This window comes from Xenopus laevis, chromosome 8L, assembly GCF_017654675.1.
Source record: "Xenopus laevis strain J_2021 chromosome 8L, Xenopus_laevis_v10.1, whole genome shotgun sequence".
NCBI lineage: Eukaryota > Metazoa > Chordata > Amphibia > Anura > Pipidae > Xenopus > Xenopus laevis.
In genome coordinates this window covers 24,762,964-24,777,650 of record NC_054385.1, presented here as the reverse complement: position 1 = coordinate 24,777,650, position 14,687 = coordinate 24,762,964, and the positions used below count along the sequence as shown (strand labels likewise).

The 14,687-nt window shown below is 37.4% G+C and overlaps 1 protein-coding gene across 6 annotated transcripts in view; it reads left to right on the top strand.

Annotated features, from left to right (window-relative positions):
• Window positions 1-14,687, top strand: part of arhgap4.L (Rho GTPase activating protein 4 L homeolog) — a 122,362-nt gene that overhangs the window by 69,496 nt on the left and 38,179 nt on the right. For all 6 annotated transcript variants that reach the window (XR_005963260.1, XM_041572534.1, XM_018229677.2 and 3 more), the window contains exons 2-4: window positions 7,994-8,189; window positions 10,724-10,886; window positions 13,879-13,941. Coding sequence is in view for 5 of the 6 variants with exons in the window: in XM_018229677.2 (XP_018085166.1) it covers window positions 7,994-8,189; window positions 10,724-10,886; window positions 13,879-13,941 (422 nt within the window). In the remaining variant the exon portion in view is untranslated. The remainder of the gene's footprint in view (window positions 1-7,993; window positions 8,190-10,723; window positions 10,887-13,878; window positions 13,942-14,687) is intronic.

Sequence of the window (14,687 nt, the reverse complement as noted above, 5' to 3'; positions counted from 1 at the left end):
CAGCCCTGCTTGTATACCTGAAAAATTAAAAAAGAAAGACATTTTATTTTGTTTATAGTTTCTTTTATATTATATCAGTACAGAAATGATGTCTTCCTTCTGCAATAATGCTAGTGATCCTTTTCAGAAGCTGAGTTGTAAGTTGGTGGCTACAGGAAGCATAGTAGACAACAACTGCAGCATGTCATCTTTCACATCCCTTGGAATTAATTTCACGTACATGTTACAGACCTAGTGCATTACTACTTAATATTTGTGTCAATCAAAATATATTCTAAGCATTAAAGGGGTAAATAGATCCAGAAAAAGAAATAACATATATGTATGTGTGTGTGTTTATATATCTATATATATTTGTATGTATAGAGAGAGAGAGTCCAACAGACACACTCCAGGACTTTATAATGAGGTGAAAAGTAGGAAAAAATGCATTGTCAACGTTTTGGTCCTAATTTGGACCTTTTTAAAAATGTACCAAAAAAACCCCCCACCTCATTCCATTAGGCTTTTCCAGTTTCTTGGAGATTATAGTAAATCTACTCAAACTTTGAGGCCTAACTCAGGTTGGTGTTAAATGATACATGTTTTTATTTAAAATACACCTCTTCCTAAAGAGCTTAGCCTTAGAATATTGATATTAGTGCTAAATTTCAGGAACCTAATAACTTGCCTAAAGGATTAATACAGGTATGGAGTCATTGCTTTGCATAGACATTATGATATTTATTTAGTGCTCTGTGTCCTGGAAGGTCAATTGTCTTTGTACAGATACGTAACCATGGCTTTGTGTAGAGCTTAAAAAGCTTAAAAGTTCAGTGATTGATTTGTGGATGCTAAATGACGTGCCCCATGGGCTTATACAGAAAATGGATCCCTGGCTCACGGTAGCATCATTTATCCACTCCTTTAATCTTAATATAAGAGGAAGAAAATGTATTATATTGGTGAAAGACACATGACCGAAAGTGAAAGGAGAACCAAGCATGTTAAAACATGATAAGGTCAATTCTAGTCCTTACATTGAATGAATCATCAAAAAGCTAGTTCTAATTCAGCAAATAGCTAGCTGAAAAACAATACAAAGAAAGACCCATCTGAAGCCTTATGGTCCCCATAGACGCGACGATTCTTCTTGCCGAACGACCGATTTTAGGGAAGCCAGACCAATCCTTCGAAATGATCGTGCGGTTAGTGGTATTCGAACGATCGTACATCTTACGATTTTTCGGCCGACATCTGTCGGGAAATTGATCGGCCAGGTCAAAAAATCTTTGTCGGTCCCAGTGCAATCTCTCTATGTTTGCAGGGCCAAGCAGGCAGCTCCCCTTTGTTTTCCTGGTAAATTGGTCTTTTTAGTTGATGGTAGATTCGTACGATCGTACGATCGTTCTGAGAAGATCGTGGTCTCACGATCAGGATCTGATCTTTTAAAAATCTCAACATCTATGGCCAGCTTAACACTTAAAGTACTTGAGACATACTTTTAGGTGTGTCACCTTTAGGCCATTAGCACACATACAGTACTGTCTACTGGTGTAGAAAAGCCAATGGATTAAAGGGTGGCTGATCCTTTCTGTTCTGTGTTTTGTGCACACTAAAAGGCTTGGCATTGTCCTGTCAGTGCACACAGACAAGGCAGATTTCAAGACGGAAAAGCTAAACTATACATTTTTGTGATGAAATATGCCCCATGTGGGCAGACTGATTCTGTGCACACTCAACAAGCTCCATACAGTGGCAGATTGGTCTTCTATCTGCTGGTGTTTCTGCATTCGCTTAGAAAATGCTATGTATGCTACTAGCCTTAAGCTGGCCATAGACGCAAAGATCTGATCATAAGAATCGAGGATTCGTACACTTTTCGGACCGTGTGTAGAGAGTCCCGACATTTTTCATCTGGTGGAGATCGATCATTTGGTCGATCGGACAGGTTAAAATATATCTGTCGGCAGCCGATAATATCTCTGCATGTATTGCCGATCGTACGATTATCAGAGGGAGACTGTCACTAGCTTTTGTCGGACATAACGTTCGTACATTTGCTGTCAGGGGCAGAACATCGGCTGATCTGTTCTTTTGTACTTTATTTGATCGGAATGGTTAGTGGCAGGTCGGGATGATTCATACGATTGGATCTTTGCGTCTATGGCCAGCTTTAGGGTTGCCATCTGCTAGTATTTTACCTGCACAGAATGTATGTATAATGTTTAATGGGTAACAAATATAATAGATATTTTGTTTTCCAAAAAATACCGCTCTCCAAACTTTTCAGAAGTCACACAGTTTTGGTCCCCATCATGGTTGGACCGGGGTGTGCAAGGCCTGCTACCGCAGGGGCCCCAATACCCACTCTGGGTCCTGTCACCCACCTGCTCCCCCCCGCCAGCTCATGAGGGCCTGGGCCCACCAGTTTTTTTTTTGCCGTGTCCTGCTGGCCCAGTCTGACCCTGGTCCCCATCTCCCAGTCTCCTGCGATAATATCCCTGTTTCCTGCTTCCATAATTTGCATCCAAATTCATTTTTGCTCCTTCATTTAAAAAGGCAAGAGCAGAGCAAAACTGGGGCTATGGCCATGGGTGTAACTGAATGTTACTAGAGAATAATAAGGGAAGACTGAAGAGTCAAGTGAGCAAAAAAATCTTCCTGTTTTACTTTTACATAGAGGGGCCCATTTACTTAGTTCGAGTGAAGGAATAGAATAAAAAAAACTTCGAATTTCGAATGTTTTTTTTGACTACTTCAACCATCGAATTGGCTACTTCGACCTTCGACTACGACTTCGAATCAAACTAAAAATTGTTCGAATATTTGACCATTCGATAGTCGAAGTACTGTCTCTTTAAAAAAGACTTCGACTCCCCTACTTCGCCACCTAAAATCTACCGAAGCTCAATGTTAGCCTATGGGGAAGGTCCCCATAGGCTTTGCAATCTTTTTTTGGTCAAAGACAAATCTTTCGATCGATTAAAATTCTTCGAATCATACGATTTGAAGGATTTAATCGTTCGATCAAAGGATTTTTCGTTCGATCAAACTGTTTGGGATAAATCCTTCGACTTCGATATTCGAAGACGAAGGATTTACATTCCGCAGTCGAATATCGAGGGTTAATTAACCCTCGATGTTCGATCATATGTAAATCTGCCCCTAAGTGGTTATGCATTCTTTTCTGTGTGTGTTCACTTGTTTTATTTATTAGCCCATTTTTATTTTGTGGTTGGCTTAACTTTTATTGTACATCATAAGTCCCTCTACTATTTTCTACCATTTTGAATTCCTTACTACATTGAGGATGTTAGGTTAATGTACCGATTTGTTCAAATATATGACATAGTTGTTCTCCATATTTCTGCTACTCACATAATTGGCACAGCCATGCTTGCTCTGATGAGTAAACCATATCTAATGACTCAAAACAAAGGGTTCTTTTCAATGGCAGAATAATTATGAACATTAGTTTATGGGGAGCTGTTCTTCACGCACAACTGGATAGATGTCCCTTAGTACTTTCAATAGCTATAGCTGCCATTGTAGGTCACAATCCCAATATGTCTTTCAGGTCTTCAATTCCAAATTGATGCAGTTGGGTGGTATGGCTTCAACATTATAAAAAGCTTTCTTCTTATAAAAGCCCCTCTAGGTTTTCTGTATATGCTCTGTATTGGACTTCCAAGGGGCTGCCAGTACACAAACACGGAGTTGGTCGAAGTGTGGGTTTGTACTATGAAACCCAGAGAATAATCATGCATTAATTTTGCTACAAGTGTGATTAATGACATAAGTAAGGCAACTTTATTTACTTTTACAAATCAGATTATAAGTTTAGCGGTATTCTTAAATCATACACACAAATCACAATTTTTTAAAAAAATACATGCATATTTTTCATGGTGTGTTCATGTACACAACATACAGTGGTGTGAAAAACTATTTGCCCCCTTCCTGATTTCTTATTCTTTTGCATGTTTGTCACACTTAAATGTTTCTGCTCATCAAAAACCGTTAACTATTAGTCAAAGATAACATAATTGAACACAAAATGCAGTTTTTAAATGAAGGTTTACGTTATAAAGGGAGAAAAAAAACTCCAAATCTACATGGGCCTGTGTGAAAAAGTGATTGCCCCCCTTGTTAAAAAATAACTTAACTGTGGTTTATCACACCTGAGTTCAATTTCAAAGGTTATAAAGCCATTTCTAAAGCTTTGGGACTCCAGCGAACCACAGTGAGAGCCATTATCCACAAATGGCAAAAACATGGAACAGTGGTGAACCTTCCCAGGAGTGGCCGGCCGACCAAAATTACCCCAAGAGCACAGAGACAACTCATCCGAGAGGCCACAAAAGACCCCAGGACAACATCTAAAGAACTGCAGGCCTCACTTGCCTCAATAAAGGTCAGTGTTCACGACTCCATCATAAGAAAGAGACTGGGCAAAAACGGTCTGCATGGCAGATTTCCAAGGTGCAAACCACTTTTATGCAAAAAGAACATTAAGGCTCGTCTCAATTTTGCTAAAAAACATCTCAATGATTGCCAAGACTTTTGGGAAAATACCTTGTGGACCGAAGAGACAAAAGTTTAACTTTTTGGAAGGTGCGCGTCCCGTTACATCTGGCGTAAAAGTAACACAGCATTTCAGAAAAAGAACATCATACCAACAGTAAAATATGGTGGTGGTAGTGTGATGGTCTGGGGTTGTTTTGCTGCTTCAGGACCTGGAAGACTTGCTGTGATAGATGGAACCATGAATTCTACTGTCTACCAAAAAATCAAGCTGAAGTGATCTTGGGTGCTGCAGCAGGACAATGACCCAAAACACACCAGCAAATCCACCTCTGAATGGCTGAAGAAAAACAAAATGAAGACTTTGGAGTGGCCTAGTCAAAGTCCTGACCTGAATCCTATTGAGATGTTGTGGCATGACCTTAAAAAGGCGGTTCATGCTAGAAAACCCTCAAATAAAGCTGAATTACAACAATTCTGCAAAGATGAGTGGGCCAAAATTCCTCCAGAGCGCTGTAAAAGACTCGTTGCAAGTTATCGCAAATGCTTGATTGCAGTTATTGCTGCTAAGGGTGGCCCAACCAGTTATTAGGTTCAGGGGGCAATTACTTTTTCACACAGGTTTGGATTTCTTTTCTCCCTAAATAATAAAAACCCTCATTTAAAAACTGCATTTTGTGTTTACTTGTGTTATCTTTGACTAATAGTTAAATGTGTTTGATGATCAGAAACATTTTGTGTGACAAACATGCAAAAGAATAAGAAATCAGGAAGGGGGCAAATAGTTTTTCACACCACTGTATATGATGTCAGTTTGAATCTGTACCTGTGGTGGAGGTACAATTCAAGGAAGAAGTCGACTAATCGATTTAAGCTACAAGTTCTAAGGTAACAGTCACCCTTGTTTCTAGTCTGAAAAAGATCTTATTGAAGTGCTGTTCTTGATAACACACATAGATTTGTATCCTCAATAAAGAAGTTACTATTTTTACATTAAAAAACAAAACAAAAGGTAAATATTATTTTGTAAAAGAAAAACTTGGGCTAAATGTGCTTATCTAAACTAAATCTGTTCTTAGACAGTTTCTGAGAGTGCCCCCTTTTTTTGTTGCTCTGTGTCTGTTGAATTAAAGCCATTGTGCCTCCATCCCCCCATTGCTTATACCCTGGGGGCTGGCATACAGATACAGTATTCCTCTTTACACATTAAGAAGTATGTCATCTCCTGCAGGCAGTGTGGTTGTGCATGGGAGCGAAAGAGGCTGTCATCTGTGTCTCAGGATAAGACAACAGCACACATTAACAACCGCATGATAGGAGCCGGCAGGGTACCGGGGAATAGATATATTAGCTCTACAGGATTGTTATAATCTTCAAAACACGTACGCCCTATTTTTTTTATATTGTGTATCTGCCTTTGGTTTACATTCTATAAGCAAAGAAAGACCAGAGAAAACAATATGCAGAGAATGCATATTGTAACTGCAAAGATAGCGCAGTGGCTAAAAAAGTTCCAACGTGGCAGTTCAATGAGATAAAAAAGTATATGTTTATAGAATGAAGGTCTGACGCATTTCATGCTGCAGTTATCTTAGGCATCGGCTTTTTTACTTTTTAATTTTATTGAACTTGAACATTTTGAATGCCTGCTCTATCTTTGCAGTTATGGTCTAATCCACTCCCTCTGGCTGTAGGTTTGGGGCTTGGAACCCAAACCCAACAGTTCTACTGATGAGTTTAGATACTCCTAGTAGATACTTTTAGAGAACGAATATTCCCTACACACAATAAGAAAGGCCCACATATTTAGCAAATGTTTTAGAGAAATTAGCCATAAAATAGTCCTGCTTATAAGTATGATATGTTATGGCTTTGATTAAAAGAGGAATTTATCATAGACTACAATACAGTATAAAGGAATAACTTAATTCGGTTACGGTTGAAAAAAGACACCAGACCATCACATTCAACCCCTTCAAATGCCTCTAATGCATAAAAACAACATGGCAGCTTTCTGCAGTGTGAGTTTAATAGTACTAAATGAATGGGGCCTTTGGGAGGCCATTTTTGCAACACGAGGTGGAAAAATCACATGATTTTTAATGGTTTGGAACAGTTCCCTGAGCCTAGCCCCCTGCTCTCCTGCTGACTACTTTGCTGAGCTGCCTGACTACTGTTACTTTGTATCAACAGCCATCTGACCTCAGCCTGCATCCTCCAAACCACAATTCCCTGCACACGTGATTTCAATAAGGAAAGGAACATCACAGTGCAATGCATTGCGGGTTATGTAGTTCCTGCATGCTGTCTGTAAGCTGTGGAGAAGTTGTTACAATTTGTAACATCAGTGTTTGAGTCCCTCCTTCCCTGCCAGGATTTCAAATTATGCAGAAAGAGAACTGTTAAACAGCTGGATTGCAGCATAGAAAACATTTATTCATACTTTTTGAAGAAAAGAAGATAACTGTGATGGACAGGTATTTCTGTGTTATGTAGTCCTATTTATCAAATTTTGGTTTGGAAGCTGCAGTTCCCCTTTAAGCAAAGCCCCATCTGGACTACTGTATTAATAGACACTTAAAGGGCAAAGAAAACCAACAAATCTAAAACCTGTCCAACCCTTATCCTCTTGCACCAAATCCCTTCCTATATACTGTAGCAAGCCTAGATAAATTAACTCATTATTGGGCTTGTGTCTGCCATGCTGCTTCCACCTACATCATCCTACAGGTCAGTGTGGTCCATCTGTCAATCTCCGGTGGTGCTGGCAATGGGTAGATGTTACATAATCAGGCTTGGAATAATGCATAATTGTTGTAGTGCTTTTGGGAGAATAGCATATTTTTTAAATACTTAAGTGTGTATGGACTTTTTAAAATGCACCCTAAGGATGCACCTCTTAGGTTTCCTTGTATTTTAAGAAATTTCCTATTCATCATTTTGGGTAGAAATCCCTGGAAAACTAAATTAAAGTTATAGGTGACAGTATATATTGTATTTTCATTTCCTGGCATTACTCACCATAAGCAAAGGTCTGTGGCATTGGGTCTTTGGCTCCTAGTTTTATGTTTATAATGCATTTGTTATCCATAAATTATGGGATCCGTTATCCGGAAACCTGTTATCCAGAAAGCCACGAATTACAGAAAGCCCATCTACCATAGACTCCGTTTTAATCAAATAACCCAAATTTCTTTTTTCTCTGTAATAATAAAACAGTACCTTGTACTTGATCCCAACTAAGATATAATTCATCTTTATTGGACATCTTCTTTATTGGGTTTATTTAATGCTTACATGATTTTCTAATAGACTTAAGGTATGAAGATCCAATTTATGGAAACATTCATTATTTGCAAAACCCCATTCCCCGAGCATTCTGGATAACAGGTCCCAAACCTGTACAAAATACTACTGCCCATCTACATTTATTCTGCATATACTATTTTTTCAAACATGACAAACCCTCTCCCTCTGTTTTCAATAGAAATCCGGGCTCAACTGACTGACCAGGTGAAATGCCTGGACACACAAGTAGATTTCCGCCAGCAGCTTCTGCAGGATATGAGTGAATTTCTCCGCAGAAAGGCAGAGATTAATCTAGAGTACTCTCGCAGTCTTGAGAAACTGAGTGACCGCTTCTCTTCTAAAATCCGCAATTCCAAGGATCACCATATCTTCAGGTAACTGCTAAAGGGAAATGGTTATAATGCAATAACTATGGTTTTCATATACAGGTATGGGGTCCATTATCTGGAAAGCTGTTATCCCGAAAGCTCAGAATTATGGAAAGGTTGTCTCCCATAGAATCCATAATTTTAAAAATGATTTCCTTTTTCTCTGTAATAATAAAACAGTACCCTGTACTTAATCAATACTTAGATATAATTAATCCTTATTGGAAGCAAAACCAGCCTGTTGAATTTATTTAATGTTTACATAATTATCTAGTATACTTAAGGTATGAAGATTCAAATTATGGAAAGATGTTATCCGGAAAATCCCAGGTCTGAGAATTCTGGGTAACAGGTCCCATGCCTGTATTAATATCCAGAAAATGTATCAACATAGGCTATCGTACACAGAAAGCTTTATATCTTTACAGGCTAGATTTGCTACTGTGTTTATTAACTGACATAGTGTTATTTCTCTTGAAATTAAAATATTTATAAATATGGCAGATTGAAAATGGAATGAATCAATCAATAACCCCCATATGTACTATGTGCAGTAAACTATAGCAATCAATAAAATGGTAGTTTCTAAACAGATGACCCTCCAAAGGCTCAAAAAATGACTAATATGGGTAAAAGCTATGCAAGAAAGGGTAAGCTTGCTGGATGCAGGTTAGCAAGCCGGAATGCTGTGAGACATAGACGTATTCCTGGACAAAAATGACTCAAAATGAAAATGAAATGTATTTTCTTCTTGAATTACCAGAAACCATATATTCACTACTAGTGGGCCTTCTCCCTCTATGGGGATCTGAAACAGTGGATGGGGAAGTCCAGCCTGTAGGCCATTAAGGGTGACACTTGTAGTATTTGCCGTTGTTCTTAATCTTTGGAACTAAAGAACATTGACAGAACAATGTTGTCATTTAACTGTAAATGTGATTTAATTAAAAGCTGCTGTTTACTTGTCACAAAGTGTATTGATTTTAAAGTAGTGCAGTAATCCTTTTTGTTGTACCTTTTGTTTCATTTGTATCCCATTGTTTTCCCCAAACAGATCTTTACTAAACTTTCTAGATGGCAATTGTTTCATATATTAGTTGATTGCTCAGATTTTGCTGAGAAATGTATCAAATCATGTATCAAATATGGACAGTTGGTTTCCTGCCTTACTGCAACAAACTCTGAGAACTATTGCCTTGAACAACTTAAACCCACACAAGCACAACCTTCTCTGTTAAAACCTTAAATCGAGTGGAAGATAAACGTTGAACTATACAGTATACATATATAGTATATTATTAATATAGTATTATACAGTATATTTGGAATTAGTTATTCTCAGAATAGCTCTTAATTATCCTATACATTTTTAAATATATTCGATAAAGCAATAACTTGCTCTTTCCATCTTCTAACCTTGTAGCCTCAGCTTCACTTACTGGAAATTATAAGAATACTAGAAGTCATATAAAGGCTCTCTTCGGAAGCCCAAAACAAAAATTACAATGCCCTTTATCTATTGAGTATTCTAATTGCCTGATTATTGTATAAATAAGAAGCAGTCAGTTTTTCAAAAACTAAAGCTTTGAGAAATGTGTTAGAAGGGGAAACATCAGTAAATTATTCCCAGTTTAGCTTCTAAGAGGGTTATTTATCAAAATCCAAATTTTTTGTATTTTCTTAATAAAAAAAGTCAGATCAAACTAGAATCCACAATCTGACCTTAATTGTTATTAAAAAAGAGCTATTTAATTGGTTAAGGTAAAAACTCAATAAAATAGAGCGAAAACTCAAATCGTACATTTTTTCCCCGAATTTTTTCACGAATTTTTTCACGAATCGGTCGATTTTTGAAAAGCCTGCGTTTTTTGGATTTTCTGTCTAATTCCTGCACAGACCACATAAACTTCAAAATAGGATAGGGGCCCCTGCCATTGACTTATACACATTTTAAAAGGGGAACATCCTGAAACCATATGAGGTTTGGAAGATTCAGAATAATCATTTCACTATATTAAAAAAAATTAAAGTGCAATAAATTTGCCAATCAAGGCCCCTAAAGGTTTCTTTGTGTCTTCTTTTGATTAATTGTAGTTCCTCCATGCAAAATTGATACAAGTAAGGTAAATGTGTGTCTGTGATGATAATACACAATTATATGATAATCAGTTTTACCCCCCCCCAATCTATTTGTTTGCACATGTGTATGTTTTGTGATATGTGCATACATAGTTTTTTACTACAAACATAAGATCATTCCAGGGTAACACAGGGGGCCTCTAAACAATTATGATGCATCATGCAATACTCTCTCAGATGCACCTGGCAGCCACATTTTTTTGTGACAGTCGTCTGACCCATATGTAAACCCAGGGATCACCATTCAGCTGAATGCACTTTTCAGCCCTTAGCTCTGTGCTTGTGCGGCAGTTCCCTTACTATGTATGTACTCTGCTTAATACTTTAGCTTTTCTCCTGACTAACATTGTATTTTTTTAACTTCTTTTAATTTGTTTTGTCTATCTTCGTATCTTTGTTAGGAAAGAACAGAACCTGCTGTCTCCTGTTAATTGCTGGTATACACTTCTGAACCATACACGGCAGGAAAGCCGGGATCATGGAACACTTAGCGACGTGTACACTTCACATCTCATCCCACGCCTTGCACATATCGGAGAGGATTTGTCTCGCCTTTCAAAGAAGGTCTAAATATCACTGACCCCTATCTAAGTATCAGCCAAGAGTAATGTCTTTATTTTGTAAACGATAATTCAGCTTATAATTAGAACACAACTTTTATTCAAGAAGTTGCAATCGCAAGCTTAACTGGCAATTTACCACATGCATAGCTGTAAGGCATAGTGCACCCATTCTACTCATCAAGTTATCCACAGCAAACAGTTTTGATTAGTCTGTGATAAACTAAAAAAATTAAAGCAACGTTTTTTTCGTTGCTATGGATTACTGCACCTGTTCAATTTCAGTTATAATTAAATGTGTCCATAAAAGCTATTCTTTCATGCTGTACACGCTCAGTTTAAAAAGCAAGATTGCTTTTTGGTGAACCGCTACTGTTATTCAAACAATGACATACTACGAAAAATGGTATTTGCAACAGTAGGTTTACACACAGCTGAACTTTTGCTAATCCATAGTGATGATTCCCTGGAGGCTCCGCCACTGTCCTCCACCTTGTATTAACAGTGTATATACGAATTTGGGAATCAAGTACTGAAGGCAGATTAACTGCGATTACATTTTTATAGTGCGTCCACACGACATGTTTCAGGCACCAAGGCCCTTTTTTAAGTGTGTGAAAAAGGGCCTTGGTGCACGAAACATGTTGTGAACTCTAATTCGCACATGTGCACGATAGTGTAAAATTCTCGCATGCGCATGTGAGCACGCTAGGACAAATTCACGCATGCGCACGCTAAGACGACCCCACGACTGCCCGGTTTGCCTAGGGCGCCTGCCCAGCGTGGCCCGGCACTGACTTTAAGTATTTACTAGGCTCACAAGTTAGTAATCTGGTTCCCTGGGTCAAATCACTCTGATTAAAATTGTCCCTATTTGTCTAGCAGAGGCTGTGATGCATGCCTCTATTGCTTCCATCTCACCAGCCTTAAAATTATTGAAAATTATAACTCCCAGAATCTGGCCAAGGAATCTGGGAGTTATATGTATGTGTGAGTATAGCTGGAGGGCAGTGAACATCACATTACATCTTATGGACTGTGCAGGCTGTTCTAGGTCACTCTTGTCTCCTTCACATTGGTGTGATTTGAATTCAGGTCAAAGTGTGCAGTCACTTGTCAATCTCAACAGCAAATACTCTGCTTCCATAAAAGGTCACACAGCTGTCATTTTTTATTTTCTTTCAGTCCACCGACTTTTTTTTCATTCTACTATCTATATCTCTTCTTCCTCTATAGGCTTATTGTGATTACTGTAATGTGACTGTAAATTTGCAAGCCAGGTACAGCTCTGCAAACTTGGTTTCCTTGCAAACTGTGTATCTACAGCTCACCAACAGACTGGCATTGTGTTATTAGACTTGAACTGTGTTACAATCACAACACAATGCCACTGAACTATAGCTCTCTATAGGAAAGAGCTGAACTGGAGAGCTTAAATCTTCCATTATGATGAATTGGCACATTTGTAAAAATAAGGAAATGTTGTGTTAATGTGCCAATTCGTTAAACCCTCTTTCAGGAAACTGTAAAAAAAAGTAGTAAAGTTTAAACTGTTGGGAATTCGCCAAGATTGCCCAAAATGAATTTTCTTAAATCTGCCAAATTGTTTCCTGTACTAAAGTATTCACTACTATTTTTATAAGAAATGTAAACTTTTTAGAAACTACAGGGGTTACACTCGTCCTCTTGCTGTTATCTTACACAGGTTGTTTACTGTGCACTTTTGTCTTCCCAATATTTAAATCTAATTAAACATCAGAACAGTAGACTAAAAGGTTTGCAGTGCTAGAATAAAACATCCCGTGTCTGAAGTGGTAATATAGATAATGAGAAGGGAGATGGACGTACACAAAGAAGGCAAGATGAATAAAAGGGTTGGTTAACCTTTAAGTTAAATTTTAAGAGATACTGACATCAGAAAATAACCGTTTTTTATCTATCATAACATTGTCTTTGAATGCTATTTATAATTTTGCCATAAAAGTATATGTCTGATGCTTTTACATTACCTTTCTTACTACCCTATAAGTAATGGCAGAGGGGCTGCCATATTTGTGTGCAGCAGTAGTCCGTTAGCATTAAAAAACTGACAGGTTAAGCATTAAAAAAACTGACAGGTTAAGAAGGGACAGTCAGGTTGGTAAAACAGTCAGGTTTAGGAACTTCAAGTGACAATTACTTACAAAAGCAGAACTATCAGCTAAAAATGATCGACATGACCTGTAGGTAACTTTTGATGAAGATTAATATTTTGAAAAGAACATTTTTAGTGTCAGTATCACTTTACTTATGTTATAGAATGGCTGATTCTAAGCAACTTTTCAACTGGCCTTCATTTTTTTTCATTTTTTATAGTTTTTGAATTATTTACCTTCTTGTTCTGGCTGTTTCTAGCTTTCAAATGACCCCATCTAAAAAACAAATGCTCTCTACACCTACAAATGTATTGTTTTATTACTCATCTTTCTATTCAGGTCCTTTCCTATTCAAATTCCAATCCCTCATTGAAATCAATGCATGGTTGTTAGGGCATTTTGCACTCTGGCAACCAGATTGCTAAAATTGCAAACTGGAGAGCTGCTGAATAAAAAAACTAAGTAACTCAAGAACCACAAAAAAATAAAAAATGAAAACCAATTTCAAATTGTCTCAGAATATCACTCTTTACATCATACTATAAGTTAACTCAAAGGTAAACAACCCCTTTAATGTTTCCTGTTATAAATAATTGAACATATCACAAACTGTGTCTTTAAATTTAGTTTGTTTTCCACATATCCTGCATACAACCAGTTTACCCTGCACAAAATCATACACATTTAGCAATAACCATTGTAATGTGAAATTTGCTAACAGGAAGGGCTGCTTTCAACACACATGCTTAATATAGCTGTCTTGCACATTTTCAACAAACTATTAGGGGTTCCTAGTTCACCACTAAATGCTCATATACATATAAGTAGCCTATTTTAACTCCATATTTCCTGTCTTTGCAGAGTAAGGAAGTAGGTTTGCAGCAACAAGAAGATTTGCTAAAGTTAGTTTCGGAGTTACAGGGGGTGAGTATTGATTTGTGGAAGTCAATCCATGACATTTTCCTTACACTTAAGGCTGATACTCTCCCTTTTTTAATAACAGAAATAAGACATTTTTGTGGCTAAGTTAACAGTTGAATTACAGTAGATACATGCTGTGGACTACACTGATTTATATGCAGCCATGCAATATGCATGTAAATTAGCCATTAACTTAACAGTTTGAATGCAAGATCATATAGGTCTTCAGTTTTAAAAGGCTAAGGCAGTATACTTATACAGTATAAACTAAAAATATTCCACATTCCATCATTGATTTTACATAGAACCTCATTCAGAAAAAGAAAACATAAACATAGTCTTCAAGTGGGCTCTTATTTTAGAAAATGTCACAATAGTATTAAGGCAATTAGTATTAGTAATAGTAATAAAAATTAAGTGGTACAGGTATGGGATCTGTTATCCAGAATGCTCATGACCTGGGGTCTTGCGGTTGACGGCTTTTTGGCAATTTGGATCACAATTCCTTAAGTCCTCTAGAAAATCATGTAAACATATAGGGGTTTATTTACTAAAATTCAAATTTGTCTATTTTTTTTCTGGGTTATCGTTCGAAAACCCAGAATGTTTTTTATCGGCCTAAACCCAGCACAGGCCACAATATATTCAAATTGGGATAGGGACATCTGCCATTGACTTATACAGGACCTCAACAGGTTTGAGATGCTGGGTTTTTAGATTCATGCTTTTCGCAGCATTGGGGTATAATC